At 40.4% G+C, this 21,110-nt stretch overlaps 3 protein-coding genes across 9 annotated transcripts in view; 2 read left to right on the forward strand and 1 right to left on the reverse strand.

Moving 5' to 3' along the window:
• LOC105453212 (microtubule-associated protein futsch) overlaps positions 1-5,325 on the forward strand; it is a 43,555-nt gene extending 38,230 nt beyond the window's left edge. For both annotated transcript variants that reach the window (XM_011694966.1, XM_011694967.1), the window contains exon 7: positions 453-5,325. In XM_011694966.1, the coding sequence (XP_011693268.1) occupies positions 453-622 (170 nt within the window). In that variant the 3' untranslated portion in view covers positions 623-5,325. The remainder of the gene's footprint in view (positions 1-452) is intronic.
• A 1,379-nt stretch (positions 5,326-6,704) lies between these two features.
• Positions 6,705-20,583, reverse strand: LOC105453214 (uncharacterized family 31 glucosidase KIAA1161). Of its 5 annotated transcripts, XM_011694970.1 has the most exons (10): positions 20,299-20,583; positions 17,796-18,073; positions 16,897-17,430; positions 16,493-16,581; positions 14,309-14,514; positions 11,927-12,063; positions 10,290-10,508; positions 10,037-10,147; positions 8,585-9,580; positions 6,705-8,437 (listed from the first exon to the last, which is right to left on the reverse strand). In XM_011694970.1, exons 1-10 carry the CDS (start codon positions 20,341-20,343, stop codon positions 7,531-7,533), a joined length of 3,522 nt encoding a protein of 1,173 aa, XP_011693272.1. In that variant the 5' UTR covers positions 20,344-20,583; the 3' UTR covers positions 6,705-7,530. The 5 variants fall into 5 exon arrangements, with proteins under 5 accessions (XP_011693272.1, XP_011693274.1, XP_011693277.1 ...); XM_011694972.1 differs by lacking the exons at positions 16,897-17,430; positions 17,796-18,073; positions 20,299-20,583 and having other exon boundaries at positions 6,760-8,437; positions 16,497-16,572; XM_011694975.1 differs by lacking the exons at positions 14,309-14,514; positions 16,493-16,581; positions 16,897-17,430; positions 17,796-18,073; positions 20,299-20,583 and adding an exon at positions 13,618-14,298 and having other exon boundaries at positions 6,760-8,437.
• LOC105453213 (nucleoside diphosphate kinase homolog 5-like) lies at positions 11,264-16,648 on the forward strand. 2 transcript variants are annotated; one of them, XM_011694969.1, is made up of 6 exons: positions 11,264-11,460; positions 14,744-15,299; positions 15,396-15,782; positions 15,876-16,014; positions 16,103-16,191; positions 16,308-16,648. In XM_011694969.1, the coding sequence occupies exons 2-6, from the start codon at positions 15,033-15,035 to the stop codon at positions 16,416-16,418; spliced, it is 993 nt and encodes a 330-aa protein (XP_011693271.1). In that variant the 5' UTR covers positions 11,264-11,460; positions 14,744-15,032; the 3' UTR covers positions 16,419-16,648. The 2 variants fall into 2 exon arrangements, with proteins under 2 accessions (XP_011693271.1, XP_011693270.1); XM_011694968.1 differs by lacking the exon at positions 11,264-11,460 and having other exon boundaries at positions 14,509-15,299.
• Positions 20,584-21,110: the final 527 nt, after the last annotated feature.

A 21,110-nucleotide genomic window follows, 5' to 3' on the forward strand; every position in this document is an offset into this window, starting at 1 on the left:
TTACGTTCATACATAATATCTACATAATTTCTACATATTTTAAATTAAAGAATAAATTATGTAACACAAACTCTATAATTGAGATACTATTAGTTATTTATATTTTTTTATGGCCGATAGTTTAATTTGTAATCCCAAACAATATTGATTAATATTTTTATTTTTTCTCTTATCATTATTTTTCTTTATTTTATTAAAACTTTGTCATAAAATATGAATATTAATATTGTCATCAAAGCGTGACAATACCAATATTCAAATGCGAATAAAAAATATCTATAAATATATAAAGTTTATTAGAACTCTCAATGAAAATTACAATACCTAACAAAGAGAAGGCTATGGAAGTTATGCGCAGTAAGAAGTGCGCAAATTAATAAAAATATCTATGTTAATTATGCATCACGTTCCGAGCGTATTGTGATATAATTCCCATGTTCTTTTTTTCACAGAGGTAACCATGATTCCGACTTACGACACCGATACTTTGGGCTACTGGGTTGCCGATAACGAGGAAGCGCTCGCGGCGAACCACATAGATCTGTCGCCGTCCGCGTCCAGGTGCACTATCAATCTCCAGGATCACGAGACTAGTTGCAGTGCCTACAGGCTCGAGTTCTAGGGATTGGCAGCCTGCTCAGCCGTAATAGTCGAGTTCTGAGCGGCGTCCGGAACGCGTCATCTATTCCGCGCCTTCGAACCCACTTCTGCAGGGGAGAAAAAAGAAAAAAAAGAAGAGAAAAAGAAAGAGTCGAGCGCTCAGGCCGACCTACCGTCCCGTCAGGTGATTCCTGACCCCCCTTCTAGGAGACCCGAAGACAAACAGCATTTCAAATTTTCGAGAGTCCCTCGCGGTCGTAGCTCCGCGGCCTAGCAGGATCGTAGAAATCCTGTCGAACCTCCTGTAGAGGCAGTCCTGAGGAAGCGAGATCGACTTTCAGGTCGATCTCGCTCAGGTCTCAAAATTGGGATTGTTTAATCTAATTTAGGACGTTCTCCTTCTTTCTTCGCGAGGAGACGGTGCGGGCGACGAGAAAAACGAAACAGGAGAGAGAAAGAGAAAGAGAGATCGCGAGGGTTTCTTCTCTTGCACGGGAATACAAGGTATAAATTAATTATTTACTTCTAAGAAATGGATTATTGAGAGGGAGAATTGTACAATTCGATTAAGATTCACGTTGCGCTGATAATAACGGCGCTTATCGACGGACGTTTATATTTCCACACTCTGCACCGTTCGCAGTCCGTAGCGCGCTGATACCGCCTGCAATATCTTAACGATTAAGATGCTCAAGTCGAGGAAGTTTTTTGCGAAAATTTCGCGCTGCGAAGCTAAAGCTAAAGGGACAATTGACGTTGCATGAGCGACGATCGATTGCTCCGTCGACGACGGTCCGTAAGCGCCGCGGTCCTGTGACAATCTGTGTGCTCTAGCTACCAAAAATTTACAAATTGATTTTAGGATATTCCAATTTTCGATCCACCGAACGTAGATCGAACAGTCGACGCGAGACCTCCTCGCCCGCATTCTCTCCTCGATCAGCAGATCAAAGTAAAACTTTTAATATCTCTGACACAGCTGCCGCTTCAAGAGCACCGCGTAGAGTATTTAGTGTATCAGTTAAAAGAAAAAAAGAAAAAAAAAATGAGGGAAGAAAAGTACCGCAGTTCAATTTACGCGGAGAGGCGTTCATTGTGAAAGAGATGGAACGCGCGAGCGCGTTCGACGGACGCGCAGGACGCGCGCGTTGTCGGAAGGGATTCATCGTCCGTGTCGATGGATCGCATATTGTCCTCTTCAATGGGACACGTGAGGACGTGAGACGCGAGGAGAACGATCCACGTTTCACCTGCGGAAACAATATCCTTCGTTGTTACGTGACTAACGGTCCCCTTTCTCGTCATAAATGTCTATTCGTGCATAGGTAAAAAAAAAAAAACGGAGCTAAAATTCCATCGAGAAGTACTAGGGTAGGAATTATCTGTATGTCGTGTTTCTACAATATATCGTAGAGAGAGAACAGAGATGCGCGGAGGTGTGGTATGGTCGGTTGACAGATTCCGTCGCTGCGTCGTCCCTGCGACGTGGTCCAAGCTATAGCCAAAGAGTCCGACGAGGATGATGCCGGAATAGATCCGTAAAGCGTTTCGTTGCCGTGAGGGGAGTGCAGGGCGATGACATGTCTCAAAACGTCCATTCGACGGACGAACAATTCGTCTTCGATCATTTCTTTATAAATCGCCTTCGATTACGGGGGCCTTTTTTTTCTAAAGCTGCGACACGCGAACGGTATTTCGGAAAACAGCGATCGTAGCAGAATTCGTTGAGCATTTTTTACAAAACATCGATATTATACGTGCGAAATTTGCGTGGACAATGACGTTATCTCTTCATGAGAGGAATAAATCGTTCTGTTTGCTTGGCCACGTGTCGTATCGCTATTCCGACGAAAACAAATATTGGATGCGATAATCCGAGCTATCTTGCAATGATCGAATAACTGTAGTGTCGCACAAACAATTTTGCAGCTCGTGCATTCTATGGTCAGATGTTTCAGGAGAGTTTCCTCGAGATGCGATTCGAGGAAATGCCTGAGAACATTTAAAAACTCCCAGGACAAAGGAGGAACTAACGAGTAGAAAAATTATCTGTCGAAAACAATTCTTCAAAAGAAGAACTATGATGACAGAGAAAACTCGGCTGACCGATGGCGTGAAGGAGGAGCTCGCTTAAAGCCGGACGCGCTTAAACCGTGACGTGGCGTCAAAAGAATAGATCAAAAAAGCGAGAGCGTCGAAAGAAAAACAGATTAAAACATGATCTCCGCTGCAAGAAGTCACGTCATTGTTCCCGCGTAATGACAGATCGGACAAAGTTCTATCTGACGCGCCTAGTCGAATCTCAGCGGCGTGAGAAACGTCTGGCCGATCGCTGTTCTCTGAAGTATCAGCGAGAATACATTCTAGGCGGAATGATTAAAGATCAATGAAACTTTTTGTACTTAACTTTTTCTTAGAGCTGAGGTGTTTTAAGCCGAAGCGTGACAAACTGACAAGACGATGATGACTACAACGACGGACAACGATCTGATAACACGGAGAGGAAATGTATGCCGAACATCGCGCTTGTTTGAGATTCTATTTGAGACATGGTTATTATTTAGCAAGTCGATGGGCGGGCCGACAGGCCTCCCATTCATTTTTATCTTTCGATGGGAGCGTGGAAAAACTGTTTGCCGTGACTTCCGCTGATACGCGTTTATCAGCGAGTCTTCGTGAGGAAGCTGAAGGCAGTTAAGTTTCCTTTGTGCTCAAACAGCACAAAGGTGCAAAATGTATGTACAGAACGTACGTAAAGGACTTCCGGAGAACCAAGTTCTTTCGGATGTTTTTTACGATTTTAGACACTTACATATGCTGTCGGAGAGGGTATCCCATCTTTTGTAGGAGATTCCGAAAGAGAGACCGGGTCGTACCAAATATCTTGACTCTTAATATTCTTATATAATTGTACCTTAAAAACAAACCCATCTAGTGCCGACCCTGCGTGCGTACCCCTAGATCGCAATTGACGCATGCCGACAATGTCATGCGAGTCGATGTATATTCACCTTGAATTAATTAAATTTGAATTGAAATCAAAATCGTGTCGGTTTCGACTCGATGCGAGAATGAAATGCCGCAGCTGCGATTTAAGGACGCGTACCGAGAATGCGTACGTAGAAGTTGATCATTATCCGGAATTACGAGAGAACATACAGGCCGGAAGGAGAATCGCGATATACAAGAGGTAACAGAGAGACAAGTGCGATTAAGCGCAATATCGAAACTGTAACTTATAGAGGATACCTTTACTCACCATTCTCGCGAGATCCATAGACGCAAGTCAATAATTTGACGAAATTAAATTGAATTATTATTGACGAAAATTAAATTATCACAAAGATGGTAGACCATCATGTCTAACAATAGACATCCTACATATGATTTTACGAGAGACTAAAGAGAATTCTAAGTTTAAAAAATGAGAACGCCTAAAAGATTGGGACGTCATTCGCACGTTGTGTTGGTCGGTTGAAGCATGATCCTAATGAACTACAAACGGATTTCGCCGAATGAAAGTCGGAAAAAGCTCTCCTCTATACGAGACACATTCGTGCCTACACGAAAACGATGGTGCTCGATTAGACCGATCGTTGATGACGATATTGAGGTACCGGTGATATATATCGAGGGAGGAGAGACGGCGATGAAAGCGATTTGTCTTGTCGCTGCAAAACGAGAAGCGATAGAACGGCCCTCGGGCCCCGGTTTCTATAGATTAGTGCGTAAGTTTTTTACCGCCTGTAAGTTACACACGATTTTCTGTTCCGATCGCGAGAGATTTACTTTCCCCGCACGCATACACGTACATATATCATATCGCCCACGTACTCATCTGTCATTTCGTCCGATTATTTATTGTTCATTCTTCGTTTGCGTTCATGATCATTTTTTTTTAATCGCATTCATCGAACGCGAAGACGCGTTCATTCGGAAATCAGTCGTCAAGGAAGCGAAAGACTAACAATGCCGTTTCCGGCAGAGTTAAGCGCGATCAAGATTTTACTTCGCCGATCGGCGAAAGAGAAGACGAACGAGGGAGAGAATTTTGTAATAGGAAAAAACGTGAGAGAGAGAGAGAGAGAGAGAGAGAGAAAGAGAGAGAAGAGTAAAAATGGCGTAAGGGACATCAAGAAAAAGAGAGATGAGAACGATCGATATTGTTATAAATACAATTACTATCATACTAATTATTTTTAACGACTATTGTGCTTGTTATCATTGCGATTAATATTATTGTGCTGCTATTATTATTACTGCGACTACTATTAATATTATTGATATTACGATTATGTTCATGAGAGAGGGTCATTATCATCATCATCATCGTTCTCTTTCTATCATGTACATGAATAGAGAGTTTTTATATTTATCGATACCTTCATACGTATGATAGCGAGTGGACGTGCAAGAGAAAAGTATTTAAGAGAGAAGTAGAAAGAGAGAAGGAAAAGAGAGAGAGAAAGAGAGAGAGAGAAAGAGAGACAGGGAGGGAGAGGGATGATGACGATGAAATATATGTACCTATGTATTTACGTATTATTTATTGACAAGTAATATAATGACCAGTTATCTAGGTAGGATGTTAAAATTATGAAATTCAATTTAACGAAAAAACAAAATAAATTAATGAACTATTAAATGAAAAGCTATTGTCGATCGATGATGATGCGCGCAGGATAGATTAAAATAAACAATTTATTGGAGTAATTTAAATAAAAAGTATAAAAATAATAAAAAAAGAACAAATAAATGATTAGGAACGAGCTTTCACCGAAACAGATTAGGGAAATATGAGGGAAGAAAAAATATATATTATATATATAGATATCTATATAATATATGAACAAAGTACACGTAAGAGAGGAAGTGTAAAAGAGAGCGTGAGAAAGAGAAAGAGAGAAAGCAGGAGAGAGAGAGAGAGAGAGAGAGAGAGAGAGAGATATGAAAAACGTGAGCCTCAACACCTGTACGAACCCCTAAAATCGCGGTGCCCGACGGGTGCGAGAACGGTGATATCGGTGATTTTTCCTAAAGAACAATCAATAATAATATTATTAATTAGAAGAGAAAAATTGTCGGTCGTTTCGGAAGTGGAGGAAAGTGTGCGATCTTCCGTTCTCGATGTTTCTCGATTCGCTCGCGCTTTTTCCCCCTCGATCGCTTCTCCGTACAAAATCAAAAGCTGCATCCTTCCTCCGCCGTGAAATTTTCTCGGATATTTTACGAGACGCTCTAGTCAGAAACGTTTCCGGTCGCAAGAAAATAAAAGGGAAGAATCATCCAGATACATCCGGTCGAGAATGTCGTTGCGCAATGAGTATTGCGAGACTTCGCGTTTACGTATAGCGCGAGATCGACAAAGATCTCGGAGGGACGTCCAAGGAACGTTCCGGGGATGCTGGGGATGCCATCGTGGACGTCGCTCGGAGATGCTCTCTAATATTTCGGTGCTGTTCGAGTTCCTTATACGATTACACGATCGCGGTTCTCACCCGTCGCGGCGCATCGGCGCGTCGCATTCTTTTCGAATAACGAATTAAAAGAAAAAAAAATGAAAAAAAATTTACTGTGGAGTGTTCATGGTGCTATGATTATTATTATTATTATTATTATAGAAATAACGATGTTACGCTATATGATAAAAATGATAATATAATAAATATACACTATACCTTAGAGAATTTGTCGCCTGTGTGCCTCACGCGTCTTGATTTTCTCCTCGTCGATCGACCGTAGATCAGCCGCCTGTTCGAGATGTTTTTGCACAAGGATCAAGAGACCGGCGCGGCGTGATCCCCGGCTGCGTTGCGAGAGCTCGACACGCGAGAATCACTACGTTCAGACACATCTTTTCGTGGCTGCAGCGTCGTAAGTTAAATCAATCGGGAAACGCACCGGTTTCGCATCCCGCTTCTGCATGCTCACATGTTTTGTTTTACATGTCGTGTAAGTTTGTAATGAAAAAAAAAGAAGGAAGAAATAAATAGCCCCGTGCGCCCTATAAAACTGCGTTCAGATGCATTCTCGTCAACTGTATTTATTTTTTTATTTTTTTTTTCATATTATTAAAAAATATATTTAAAAAAACAACATAAATCAGTTCCACTAATAGATTATATTAAAGGATTGATAGAGATGTAAAATCACATTGTGTTAGATAAAATAAATATAATTGACAGCTTAAATTAAATCTACAATTGATTCCTGTTCTTTCAGTATGTATCAATATTTGGTCTATGATATGCATTGTAATATAGTACTGATACTGTACTGATGGTACAATAATCTCATATCCGTAGAATACAGTAACATTGGATACTTTTATTGTAATCAAATCTTTTCGTTGAATATTGATATATTCATTGAATATTGAATAGCACTTTCGACTAACGTGTACGTGTAAATCTCTCATTTACATGCCGTTAAGTATTTATCCCTACATAACAATCCTGCTGCACTCTTTCTGTCGAAGATCACGATGTTGGATCAATTATTGTAATCTCGATTTTTAGATCCATTCATTTAATTATTTAATACATTAAATATCGCATTTTTTAAAGTTTTCGTCATTTCAAGCACAATGATATGTGTATTTTCTAATGCACAATCATTTTTCTGCACTTTCGAGATTTACCGAGGAACAAGTTCATCTTGCATTTTAATAAAGAATCAAGATGTATGTCTATAAAAATTCATGGTCGATAATACATAAAGATAAGTAGTCGGTATTCGTCTTATTGACGAATCGATTACACAACACGTTCGTCGTTATGATTTATTTGGCATACCGAAGAAACCGTGTTATCGCAGCGGGATCATATCTGAATGATCACCATTTCGATTTATCGACCTTGACATTCTTCGACGACACTGCGGCGCATCCCTCCCATCGTGACGCAAAACGGCGAAGCGGCATCGTATCCCTCAGAATCTCGTGTTGTCCGGCATCTTGACGAAATACGCGACCTTGTCCTCGGCCACTCTGTAATTATGAATCCATCTCGAACCCTTTCTCAAGCTCCCGTCGATACCATCCCTCCAAACTCCAGCCGGCAGGTAGACCTCCCTCTGCCTGCTACCGGAATAGAGCACCGGCGCCACGATCAACTCCTCGCCCACGGAAAATTCGTCAACCACCACGTGGCATGCCGGATCGGCCGGATCCAGCATCCACAGTGGCCTGATAATAGGCAGGCCGGTGTCCAGAGTCTCGTTCGCGTACTTTTTCAGTAACGGTGTAACCGTTTTCTGCCGCAAAGTGGTCAGCCTCTTGGCGATCTCCAGGACTGACTCATCTGAATATTTACTCGGCAAGTGAGTGAAGCGGATCACGGGCAGAAAGGTGGAGAGCTGCAGCCAGCGGATGTAAAGTTCCTTGTCTGGCAGATCTACTTCGTAGTCATTATCTGGATTGTTATCCGACATCGGAAGCGCTACATCGCCGCCCACCGCTCCCGGCATAATAAACGGGTAGCCGATCATGCCGTAGCTGAGGACGGTAGGAATGACGGTCTTGATGGCCTTCCAGGACGATGGAAAGGGCGGCAGGGATACGAAGACCGGCGCCCGTGGCCTGGAAATGGCGCTCGAGACGCCGATCACGGGTATGGTGCTTAGTATCGAACGCGTGAAGATGGTCTTGTAATGGTCGGGATTGGTCAGAGGCTGCTCGCACTTGTAGTAATGCGGCATATCCTGGGCAGTGCCCAGATCGAGGTAGAACGAGTCCACGTGGTACTTCATGACCAGACTCTCGAGCTTCGTTTGCAGCCACGGTAAGGTCTTGTTATTCGTAATGTCGAGTACGCCGGCGCTGTTACTTTGCTTGTACCTGAAATTAAATATAAATCCTTCTTAAAATATCTCTCATTAGATTATAATATTGTGTATATTTGAAAATATAACGTGCTAAGAAAATTCAAATAGCAATTTTTACTAGTAATTTAATTTAATTTTATTTAAATTCTTTATCGACAACCTTGTTAACGCCGGAATCCTAGGATCGCTTCCTCTCTCGGAGATCAGTAATCTATTAGCGACAGCATCTTTGAAATTGATGGATTCCGTAGAGATAAACGGCTGGATGGTGAAAACTATTCTAAATCCTCTGCGATGAATGATATTGATAGTTTCCTCCATAGAGGGGAATCGTTCTTCGTCTAGGACGAAATCACCCGAACTGGGCTGCCATTCCTCGCTCAGCAGGACGTGTCCTTGACGAAGGAATCCCAGCGCGATCACATCTTCTGTGTAATTATAAATAGCCGCTTCATTGATGGGCGAGATCTGCCAAACTGGTTCGGACAGCAGAGAATGAACGGCGTGCAGTTCATCGGGCTTCAGACCGTCCCACAGAGACTTCTCCGCCATCGAGGAATGCAGACTCTTCATGTTGTCGGTCGCGCAGATGGTGTAGTTGAGCTGAGGTAGCGGCGTCAAGTGATTGATGTAAGCGAAGGCGTCGTGTTTCGCCTGCAGGCAAAAGTCGTTGGTACGATTGGCGTTGATGGAGACGTAAAGCGGCGTCTCGGGATCCACCAGGATTGTGGCGCCCTTCGAATTGAGGAAGTATCTCTTGAGCACGTTGCCGAAGGGATGCTTCCTCACGTCGCCCGTGATGAAAGGGCTCAACTCCAGACGACCGCGTTCCAGGGGATACACCATGTTCTGGATCTGACCGGCGCCGTACCAGTGGCCCCTCTTCGAGGACCAGTCGAAGCAGTCCTTGGGATTGTAGTACGGGCTCAGACTCTGCCAGGTGACGTGGTAGCAGTGCATACCCTCGCGCTTCGTGTGCGCGAGGTAAAGCCGCGTCTGTTGCAGCCACTCGAGGCAGACCGAGTCCTGTCGCTGATGATGAGGAAGGCAAGGGTACACCCCCGTGTTCGGTGGGATTCCCTCGCCGAGCCGAGCGGCGACGATCTCCGCCCCGCTGCTGCTGTAGACTCTCATCACTCTTTCGTTTTTATTGAATCTGAAAAGAAAACGCGATAAATAATTGTTAGAGGAGGAACTTTCGTGATCTTTGCGAGAAGTAATAAAGTGAAAATTAAAGGAAACATTTGTCAAGCTTAACTATATGTACGGTGATGAAAAAAATTTGTTGCGTAAAATATTGGATAATCGGTACCCGAGATCTCCCTCCCACGATTCTAAGATAATGCAGCCCCTGAAAAGCTAAGCGTGCATGTTGGGTTACCAATTGAATACGCATTTTGAGACTGGCACGAGATCAGCACGATAAACGAGCCTTAATGTATTCCATTAGGCGCTTCCTGGCAGAGGCAAACGACCGAAAGTTATTTCAGAGTAGACGGCAAGCGATGTCGCCGACTATCGAAATATCAGTCCTTGAGTAGTGCGCCAGTACATACGCGAAACAATTTTAATGTGTAACATTTTATCGATCGCAATGTGGCTAAGTACTCACCTAAATTTCTCAAAGTAAGCTCGTTGTAGGACATGCTGAGTGTAATAAATGTGGGCGAATCCCACGAGGAAGACGATACAGAGGAACAGGATACCAACAAATGCTTTAAGCCTGTAGAAAATTGATTTCTTAAAAAAAATTGGATACCTCAACTCAAACAATCACTGTAATACAAGCGATTAATTCCTATTAGATATTGAAAAATATTTAATATTTAAATTCTGTAAGATTTTCATTTTTTCGGTCGTTTTACCTATAATCAGCATTCTGACGTCTTGCACTGCTACGCAACGCCTGCGGTAACGATAACTGCAATTTCTCCTTCAGAAGACTGCTAATGCTGTTCACGCTGGTTATCGTGGAAGTCGCGCTTTGCACGGCCGAAAGTTCCGTGGTGTCGTTCCCCATTTTTTCATTGACCGAGGATGATACGATTCTGCCTTTCCTTCGTGGTGGAGCTTGCAGCGGCACTCTAAAAAATTTCGAGATGATTAAGTACGTATAAAGCTCACCTTAGACAACCGAATTTCTATATTCAGAATTCCATTTATAATTTTGCTACATAATACGATACGAAATATTGAAGAATTAAAATATATGTACATAAAAATATGTAAATATATATTAAAATACGCGTATATTAAGACACAACACGGCGTGTTATGTCTTAAAATTATAAATAGAATTCTATCATGAAATCTAACACAATAAAGTTGTAGATAATCTAAAGTGGACTTAAATAAATAAACAGTTAGTTACTCTGTTTTAAAGAAGATGCCGATATATGTCATTGTACCTTTGCAACGATACGGCGCTACCGATATCGTATCTGGGGATCATTTTGTCGTCTGAGCAATTAAAGATACTGATATTTTAATTGATAAACTAATAAACTGATATTTTTGTAAAATGGTAAACTGTTATTTTAGTTAATGCTGTAATTGATTTTATATCTGTATTTTATTCTTTGAACAACATCAACATTTTTTGATTTACGGAAACCAAAATCACAAGCATGTAATCTTAACGTGCACTCATATATTTGACGCAGAAAAGTCCGAAGAGTGATAGAAAAGTTTTAAGCAATTATACGTGTACGAAAAAGCGAGGAAGCCGTAATTGCGATCGAGCGACGACTGTTGGCCGAAACTGGCGATTACCGGGAGACCAACTCTTATAGCGCGATAACCCTGAAGCGATATGAAGGAAGGTCGGTCCCGACGATGGCGATGCTTACGATGACCGTGAACACGGTCAGATAGGTACGCTTGTTTCATCTGCTCAGTCGGAACGCGACCGCGCAAGTGAGAACGATAAACAGTACCTCGTGTACGCGTCTAGTGGGGTGTTACAATGCAAATTGCGCATTTAGAGCGCATATCGGCCGAGAGAAAATTGCAGGCGAGGTATCCGTCCTCTTGCGAGTAAGTTACGCGGAGCTGGCTTTCCTCCTCGTCTCAGGCTCGATCGTATCGGGCATTTATATAGATTTAAGCAGTTGAAACGGGTTAACGCAGGTGCGAACCAGATCAATATTGGAATGGCAAATGTGGCAGCATGTAATATGTTGGGCTATGCTATTATCATTCGTCGAGTCAAGACTTGTCGTGAAAGTTTATAGGAAAAAAATTATTTGGATTATATCTCACATGCATTTGCGAAAAATTTGCTGAGACCAACTAATTACTAACAAAACTTTAATCGTCATTAAAAAAAACACACACAAAATAGAACTCTGCTATCAAATTAATCATATATATGGTATATTATTTTCCGTTTGTACAAATTTATAAATCGCACATTAAGACATGCAGATTCACGCCTTTTAACTCTTCCCCTTTTCTCCGATTCGTCTTTTAATCGTAATGAATCACTAAATTAGACACTCACTTAGCTAACTCTTCATCATTCGCTTCCTCCTCAGTTTCGGATCCCAGAGGACTTCCATTCGGTGTCGAGCCGCTGTTACTGAAAGTCACGCTGCTGCTGGTCTCGCTCTCCTCTCTCGTAAACTTCGAGGCGGTACCCTGAAAATATCACAATCCGGAATTCAGGTGTAAATAAGCGTGTCTGATCCGCGCCGACACCTGTGCAATGAAACAAATCATATCGTCGATCAAGGCTGCACATTATCTTTGTCGATCACCTAACAAGGCTCATCTGCGTCCTGTTTACATGGATCACTAATGTATCGAGAGCAATGTTACGCTTTGACACGCTCGATTTGCGCGTTCAAGTTTTTTTTTTTTTTATTAATATTCGATATGCGCGCGATCGAAACAAATATATCATGCGGCATCGATAAAACACATCGCTACTGTCAATATTTTACTGTTAATATTTTACATTTTTCATTGGAGTTTACATTTTTCAAGATTCACGCGCCTTTAAAAACCCTTTTCTGAAATAAATACTGAAAGGTTGTAAACGAAAATATGTAAAATATTCGAAACAATATTGCTAAGCGTATAACGAATTGCGACGCTGATCGATCAACCATCAAGTACAACGACCGTATTCAGAAATGCACTCCTTATCAACAACGTTTATTGCATATCGTATATCAAGTGGAAAATTTAGCAAACATGAAACGGAATATTTTAGGCAGTATCACCGTTCTCCTGTAGTAAAACGTCACTCGAGCATGTTTCTCGATCTTCGTTCTAAAAACGTTAGCGTTACGCTAATTACATCGTACGGCAATGTTCCTTGAATACAGTATTCATACGTTACGCAGTTACGATTAAAAATTGCTGATGCATTAGTAACTAATACAATACCTCGCGTGATTATTGATCTCATTCTCACCGAAAGTTTATACTTATCGAATATCTGACACTAAATTACTAAAAACACGAATACGAGAGATATTTCCTTTTTATTTATGTCTATTTAAATCTTGCGTATCTAAAAAAAAAAAAATAAATTACAGAGCTTGAAAAATAAAAAAGGAGAGAAAGAGAATGTTAAAATGAGAAAATTATAAAAAATAAAGTTAAAAAGTCGAATCTAAAATAACATAGCGTGAGACAGTGTGGTATCGTTTGAATAAATCGTCTGTTTTTTGCAAAGAATATTGCAGAATAATGAATTTGCAAATGATAAATTACGTAACACATTACTGAAAAATATTGTTTTTTTTCTACTAAAGTAACACATGAGCATATAAAATATCGTAATAATGATTAATAAAAAGGAATGATGAATAAACGCCGATTGCTTTAGACAATTAATAAAAAGAAACGTTGGATTTGTTCGGTTTTCCAAAAATTAAAAGTTACAAGAAAGATTATATTTTTATTGTTTTTAACCTACATAATTTATGTAAAATTTTTATATGAAATCTTTCCTTTCAATTTGTACTTAATTTGGCGATATTTATTAAATTATTAGAATTTTCGGAATACTTTGAGGAATCTATCACACAACTTAATTCGTTTTGCAAATTGCTTTTAACCGCACCTCCCGAATAACATTCAGCTTGCATTTTTTAGCGCCAGCCAAAGCATTCTCCAAGAAATACATCAAATTGTGTCTGTGATCCTTGACATCTACCTCGTGCCATTCGTACCGGTCCATACCTATATCATCGGTTACTTCTTCGCCGCTTTCGCGCTTCTCCGCTTCTTTCGTGGAACGTATAACGCGGTGGAACGTAAAACCGCTTAACCCGACGAAGTTAACATGAAATTTGTAATGTAATGATTACTGATTAAAATGGAAGCTTCCGAACATATAACTCGGAGACACACTGAACGGATCAAATTACTTTCTTAATGAAAAACCTATACTGACGTATTAATCAACGACGAAATCAATTAAATAAGTTGATCACAATGGAGCTTCTTTTCACAAACGCGCGAAGTCGAAGAGATACGATATGACGTTATTCTTGTCATTAGAGAGACTGACATTGATTATTCAGTGGATGAGAAATACGCGGAATGTGTTATTGTTTGACTTTCGAGACCTTCTTGACTTTCGGATGAGCGTGTATAACTCTTCTGTCTTTCGACACCCGAAAAATATTTCCGTTGTCGTCAGTATATTCTGCGTCATCCTCTTGTAATATTTACATAAAAACTTATAACCTAGTGTCAAAAACTTCTCGATGTATCTATTTTAACGACAGATCTCTCGGATTTATGACACCGAGTTATAACATACGGACTATCGCGTATGGAGATTACTGCGTTAGTCCATATGTTATAATGCGTTATAATTATACAGTAATTATATTGCCAGTTATACGTTAATATAAATTTAACTTACATTTTGTCTATCTATCCGAAGATCGTCCATCTCGTTGAGTTTGCTCGGCATCGATATGCTGGTCTTTCTTATATTCGGGGCACGTAGTGCCGGCACTTCCGGCAATGCTTTCACCGTCGTCGTCTCGTTGGCGATTCCTTGATTACTCTCCTGCATGGTTGCTTTAACAACAACGTTGGCATTATCGCTCGATTTGCCTGAAAAGTCTGAAAGCCAATCGAGAGGAAATAATTGGATAAAAATTACAAATACTTAAGCACACCTTAATGCCTGTCGTGACAATTAATTTTGCGGAAATAACAATCGGCAATAGCATAATCTCTAAATTTACATAATACAAAGTCGTTATCGTTGTATAAATATTCGCATGACATTAGCGTTAAAAACGAATGCACCTACGCAAGTGGTATGCTTCTATATGCTAACTTATCGCAGAGCAAACTCTCGTAAGAAAACATCGCGATAATTGAAGCGGCGGCGCCGATCGGAGATCAAGAAGATCACTGGAGTAATTAAAAAAAAAAAATGTTCCTACAAAAGCAGAACAAATAAATGTCAAAGAGCTATAACCTTTCATAATGTTTGCAAACATAAATGACAGAAATAGAAAAATTAGATTGATTGTGTGACAATCAAATCTTTCTTGAACACAAAAACGAAATCAATAGAATAACAATAAAAATAATCTTAAAAAAGCATTTAGTCCCTGTGTGCGGCAATAGAAATGTGTGACTGTTCGCAAAAGCGAGACGACAAGACTGCTGGGAAAATCGGTCCGGAAACTGTAACTCTTTTCTCAAAGTGTTCTACACTGTATCGTCCTGGAAAAGACATGCTCGAGCATACAATTTCCATTGGGTCCGATCGGATGCCGAGCGATTCCGTGCGATCCAGTAGCAGCGATACGACATCCGATTCTGCGAAAACTTCGTCGATAGCATCGACTCCGTCGACGGAATCAAGTGCATCCTCTAGTGAATTGAGCAGGACGGTAGATCATCGATTAGGGATATTTTCGATAAATAAAGCGCAATAAAATCACGCGTGGAGATTATTCGACGCAAACAAATAATTACGTGATTTGCAGTATGAATTCGTTTATCCTACGGAATGCGAGTATTCTGTCGAGGAAAAGGGCTTTAAATTGTTGGCGGTCAGTCTTCAGACCGACAGAATTAAGGAGACCGTTGAGGAGGAACCGGACGTCGAGTACACGTTGGCCATAATAAAACCGGAAGCGGTGGTCTACAGAAAGGAGATCGAGCGTCGAATACGTGCGGAAGGATTCGAGATATGTCAGACCCGTTGGCTGCAGCTGACACCCGAACAGGTTGCGGAGTTCTACAACAATCGCTTCGGCGAACTGAGTTTTCCTCATCTGGTGGCATACATGTCCTCGGGATCCATCATAGTGTTCGTATTAGGAAAGCAGAACGCCGTTGAAGAATGGAAGAGACTCATAGGACCGACCACGGTGCTATATGCATTGCATATTATTAGAATTCTCAAATATTTTAGAATCTGATTTTTTGGGGGGGATTAAGACTTATTTTAGGAATCGTTTTAGGTGACAGAAGCGCGTTTGTATTTTCCTGACAGCATCCGAGCGAGATACGGTCGCAAGGGAGACAACTTAAAAAACGCTGTCCATGGCAGTTGCGATCGCGAACAAGCCGAGAAGGAGATCCATTTTTTCTTCCCCAATTGTAGAAAATTACTTTTCGTTTTACTTAATCAATATTCAGGTGCATTATTCCAATATCGAATTAGAAATCTCTTTTTATTTTTTGTCAGTCACAATTGAACCCTTGCTAAGAGACGAGATGACTGAAGATTATTTGTGGGAGACTATTAATCCGGTTCTCGTCGAAGGTCTGACATTGGTAAAGTAATTTTTGCCGATAAAAATTCATGATATATTTTGTGAACAATTTTTTCAGCTTGATATATCCTTCGATTAACTAAACAAATCTCTCTCTCTCTCTCTCTCTCTCTACAGTGTTGCAAGCACAGACCAGCCGATCCTGTACTGTGGTTGGCGCACTGGCTGATCCTGAACAACCCTAATAAGCCTAAACTACCGGAAGATCTCGCTTTAATTCCGACATAATTCTCTCCGAATCATCTCGTACCGTCGACCTGTTCTACACTTTAACAGAGAACACGCACACCCCGCCGTCTTACCCACTAGATCTATTTCCTTCGAAGTCTCTTGACGACGACATGATGGCATCCTTTTTGATCTCCTCTCCGCCGCGGTTGGTGAATTGTACCTCATGAAACATAAAAAAAAGGATATTGCTAAGTTCCGCCGTGTAAAATAAAACTTGCGTTACTGAGCTCTCATTTTTTTCTTGTCTTTCGCTTATAATTAGATTTAAAAGGCTATTAAATATTCGTGAAAGATATTTACTATTCCGTAATTTCGAATATAGTGGAAATTCTTCTGTTTGTTTTTTAAAATTTATTTTATCTCAAATACCTCAATTATTCAGTCAGAACAGATCAGTTCAGTCAGAGAGATTGAAGACGTGGCACTAAAGTGTAGTATATATATTTGCGCAACGTTATTTCCCGTATATAATTACCTGGACTCCACCAGGCACTGAACGACGTTGATAATCGCTGGCTTCTCTTCGATTACAATCCGAGGATAGTCCCGTTCGTCATTCGCATTTTTCTCGTCCTTACCGACTTCCGCACCACGATCCGTTCGCCGCGGAGAACTCTCCTGCCTCTTCACCGCATTCACTTCGCCCGTGCGATTCTGTTTCGCGATCGGTCGCCGTTCGCGTCGTTCGGCTTTCGAACTATCGTTATTCGCGCTCTGATCTTTCGTCAACACTCGCGGCGCACCGTCGACATCCCGTCCGTTCTCACATCGCACTCCATTCCGCTTCGGCTCTGCTCCGTCGATCTCGAAACGCACACGCACCGCCGCTGTACCGTCCACATCATCGAAACCGTCGCGGCTAATTTCCTGCGGAGCCTTGATTAATCCATTGTCGACCTCGCCCGGCTCGTCGTCGTGCCTTGTCTCGCCGGTTCTCTGTCTGTTACCTCGTAATCTTTCCTTGAACGGACTCGGCGACGGGGAATCGTGAGTTCTGTTGACGGGCGACCTTCGAAATGCAATGAGCAGCATCGTTAATAAATCAATATGTGTAATTTCAACGGTGATTTCAATCTACGTTAGTTAATTATTGATACATTATATTTTTATCACGCGTTTGCGATCATTTTGAGAACTTTGCTTAATTAATATTAATATGTAATTAAGAATGTAATTATACAAATTGATTTAAAATTATAATACGAGATTCAAAGAGCAAAAGAAAAAGAAAAAAATTATCTTGTTCACCAGAGTTTTCGCGTTACGAAATTTTATTTGCATCAAGCGAATGATAATTTATTTATATTTTAAATTGCAAATCAATTTTATATTGCAAAGTTTATTTATAGCGTATCGATGGGAAATTGAAGATACCTTTGCGGCGTGTACCAAGGATTCAACCAGATGGGATCGATCAACGTCGATTCCTTGGACTTGACGGAGTTGACGTGATCGGAGGAGCCGGTACCAGGTTTGTACCAGGGTGACGGTATCTTAAGGGACCTGCCTAGGGGCGACCACTCCTGGCTGGCACCCTCGTCCTGATTAGAGGGTAAGACGGACAGGGAGACGCCCCGTCGTTCGGCCAGTCCGATCGGATCAACACTGGCCACCTTCACGTCCCAAGGATTGACGATGGATAGCAGCACTTTCTGCGTCGTAGAACAGAGACGGGATGATGATCACGGAGAGATCTAGGCAGTGTGGGAGGGACGGTACGCGAGAATGACGATCGCTGGAGCCGTCTGTATGAGTGGACTCGTTAAGTCTCGTTAAAGTTATCCGCGGTGGACGCGCTCTCCTTCTCCCTCTCTCTCCTTGCGTCTGATTCCGATCGGGACGAGGCTGACTCCCAATTATAAAAGCTCACTCGTGGGAAAGACACGTAGACGTGAGAAATTTGAAAATTTCCCCGAGCGATCTTTTCCGCGGGGAAAAAAAGATTTCGATTCTTCTGCGGAGTTATTAATTAATTGGAATTTCAGCGATTTAAACAGCGGTAGAAACATAGCAAGATAAAAAGTCTTACTGCGAATTTGTGCACGTATTGTGCGTGTGAGAATTTTTCCGAATATAAATATATTTTTCCGATATAATATATTCCTCACTGATAATAGCTTACAACAGACTCACTCGAGCGAATCGATGGATCGTGTATCATTTTTAACGTCCGTATTTTCGAATCACTGGACGGCACGTGCTCATCCTCGCACGTGCTCATCCTAGCAATAATACTGTAATAACGCATTGGCCTTTTTGCTATTGAACGTGAATCATTCATTGGGAATATAATTTTAACTCATAAAACAAGTTTAACGCCTTTAGTCATCAGCATTTACCGATTTGCCAAACAGACTAGATAGATGAATCACGTGGAACGGTTTGACAGTCTTGCGACTTGTTTCTGCTAGCTCCTTTACGTAATAGCACGTAAATCCATAACGAGTGATTGTTTATGTGAATGTTATGTCACGACTAACAAGAAGAGTTGGCTAAGGCATGAAATATTATCCGTCAGAGAGTTACGGAACAGAAAAGTCTTTGCAGCGTCGATCTACTTTAACGCAAATTCATACACATTCGAATTATCATAATTCGCTTCGAGTTCCATGCGTAAAACTATTGTTTCTTCGAAGCAAACATATAAAGTCACAGTTAAAACTAATACTGTCTCAATGCATATATGAGAATAATATTGTATAATATTTCACAATACGTAATACATTTTCCTCAATTATTGAAGTTTTTAAGCACGTGATTTTGCCTTGTGAAGATACTTGATTTTTCCTTGTTTTACTTCAGCATATCAGAACGACGATTAAACTGCGTTGATGATCTCAGTAAATTACTGGAATTGTGTCAAAGAATTGCGAAATTTCTTAAGGATTTAGGTCAGCGTGTGATCAGATAATAGTGTTGCGTTTCGCAAACGACGAAGTTATTATCAAGTATATTAATGAATCATTTATCAAATTATTTTTGTTCTATATCTCATTTACTGACAAGAAAGCAATAAATCTTTAGACTTTGAGCAAACATAAAAAAAGATCCTTGAATGAAAAAAGGAATTTAAGTTTACATTAAATTGAATAATGCTTAAATCGAATAATCAGCACTAATAAAGAAATTTAGTCAAAAGTTTCTATTACTACAATTGTTTTTTTTCTATAACAAGATATTAAATAAAAATTATAATGAAATAAATGTAAATCAAACGAGACGAATTACGTTAGTTATATAGATGTGGAAAGTCAAACATAGTTATAAAACAATTAATTCATTTATTTAGACTTATAATCAAACGGGTTATATTGCTTTATTAAACTCCTTTTTAAATTGTAATAATTAAATTTGCAACCTAACATTAGCTAGAATATATCAATTGTAATGCACCAATTTAATATTGCGATTGTCAATTTTCTTCAGCTGTTATCTTGACAAACGTCATCGATAAGACGATGGATATTTCTAAATCAAAAAAGATTTTAATCTTTTGTAAGCATCCTGCGTTTACCAAGATAACGGCCAACGCAAATACTGTATAACATTTGCTTTATCTTATTATAATTTTATAAAAATTTTATAAATTTCTTGCGGTTAATTATTTTTGAGAGAAGATTTATCGCGAAAGAGTTATAAAAATTGTATAATAAGATATTCAAGTTTTTTTAAATATACAATAAAGATTGCTACCAACAATGCAAAATATAATTACATGGATTATTATAGTAGCGTAGAAAAAAAAAGATAAAAACGTTTTCAAATTTCCTAAATTATAAAGTATAAAAGAATAATTTAAATTTTAATATTTTAAAATATTAATTTTCAAGGTTTTAAGGAATCCCATTCGCACATAAAATACGACTGAATCGACTACCTTTTCACCACCCGTCTTCTTTTTCTTTCTTTTAACACGATCCATTTTTTTTTCAAGCTACAACAATCCTCTCAGCGCCAAGCCAGTGATTGAACTAAATTCGCGATCACCGATAAACAATTTCTCTACAAAGGAGTTCCACCTTGCGGGGCAGGTGGTCTTAAACTGATCTGTCGTTCCGTATATCGACGGCCACTTAGCGATATCTTCTCAGACCGCGTTGCATGTATCGGTATCGCGTATATGAGGTCGCGTGCACACGCGAGAGTGTGCCTCATCCACGTACAAAAGTATATTACGTATAGAATCAGTGTACGTACATCTTACTTTGCGTACACTAGCGAATACGGTAATCTTGCGTAGCCGCGAATATACAATCCGCCACGAGTATGTTTGTGCTTACATAGTTTACGACCGGGGGGGACTTTAATCTGAGATAGTGTTGCAGTAATTATAATGGGGAATGTCGCGCGTTATCCTCTTCTTTGGGCAACGCGGCCGCATTCCGCTGGAATATTTCCAACGCGAGTTTTAATTCCCCCGGCCCGTGGCATTCGTGAAACTGGCGCTTACATGTATAAGCCTATTGTCAATTTGCTCGCGAATCAAGATTGTTTGATTCCACGTCTGGGAACGCGGCGAGTTAATGGAAAAAGACGACACGGCGATCTCATTGATAATTCTCTATTTTGCGATGAAAATTTTCAAGATTCTATCTGGATTCTTCTTTTTCGTAGAACAAATATACGCGGCGCGCTGAGAAAGCAGCCGCGGTTATTTCATCTCGAAATCGTTTGCTCGTGTGTGATGGT

Source organism: Wasmannia auropunctata, unplaced genomic scaffold, assembly GCF_000956235.1.
Source record: "Wasmannia auropunctata unplaced genomic scaffold, wasmannia.A_1.0 LD336001.1, whole genome shotgun sequence".
Classification (NCBI taxonomy): Eukaryota; Metazoa; Arthropoda; class Insecta; order Hymenoptera; family Formicidae; genus Wasmannia; species Wasmannia auropunctata.

What these genes read in the sequence shown, in the direction of transcription:
- LOC105453213 (XM_011694969.1), top strand. Translation starts at nt 15,033, where the DNA reads ATGTGTGACTGTTCGCAAAAGCGAGACGACAAGACTGCTGGGAAAATC. An exon ending in CTAGTGAATTGAGCAGGACG is followed by an intron (nt 15,300 to 15,395) that starts GTAGATCATCGA and finishes CGTGATTTGCAG; the next exon opens with TATGAATTCGTTTATCCTAC. An exon ending in CCATTTTTTCTTCCCCAATT is followed by an intron (nt 16,015 to 16,102) that starts GTAGAAAATTAC and finishes ATTTTTTGTCAG; the next exon opens with TCACAATTGAACCCTTGCTA.
- LOC105453214 (XM_011694970.1), bottom strand. Translation starts at nt 20,343, where the DNA reads ATGGATCGTGTTAAAAGAAAGAAAAAGAAGACGGGTGGTGAAAAG. An exon ending in AGAAGACGGGTGGTGAAAAG is followed by an intron (nt 18,074 to 20,298) that starts GTAGTCGATTCA and finishes TCTACGACGCAG; the next exon opens with AAAGTGCTGCTATCCATCGT. An exon ending in GCTTACTTTGAGAAATTTAG is followed by an intron (nt 9,581 to 10,036) that starts GTGAGTACTTAG and finishes TTTTCTTTTCAG; the next exon opens with ATTCAATAAAAACGAAAGAG.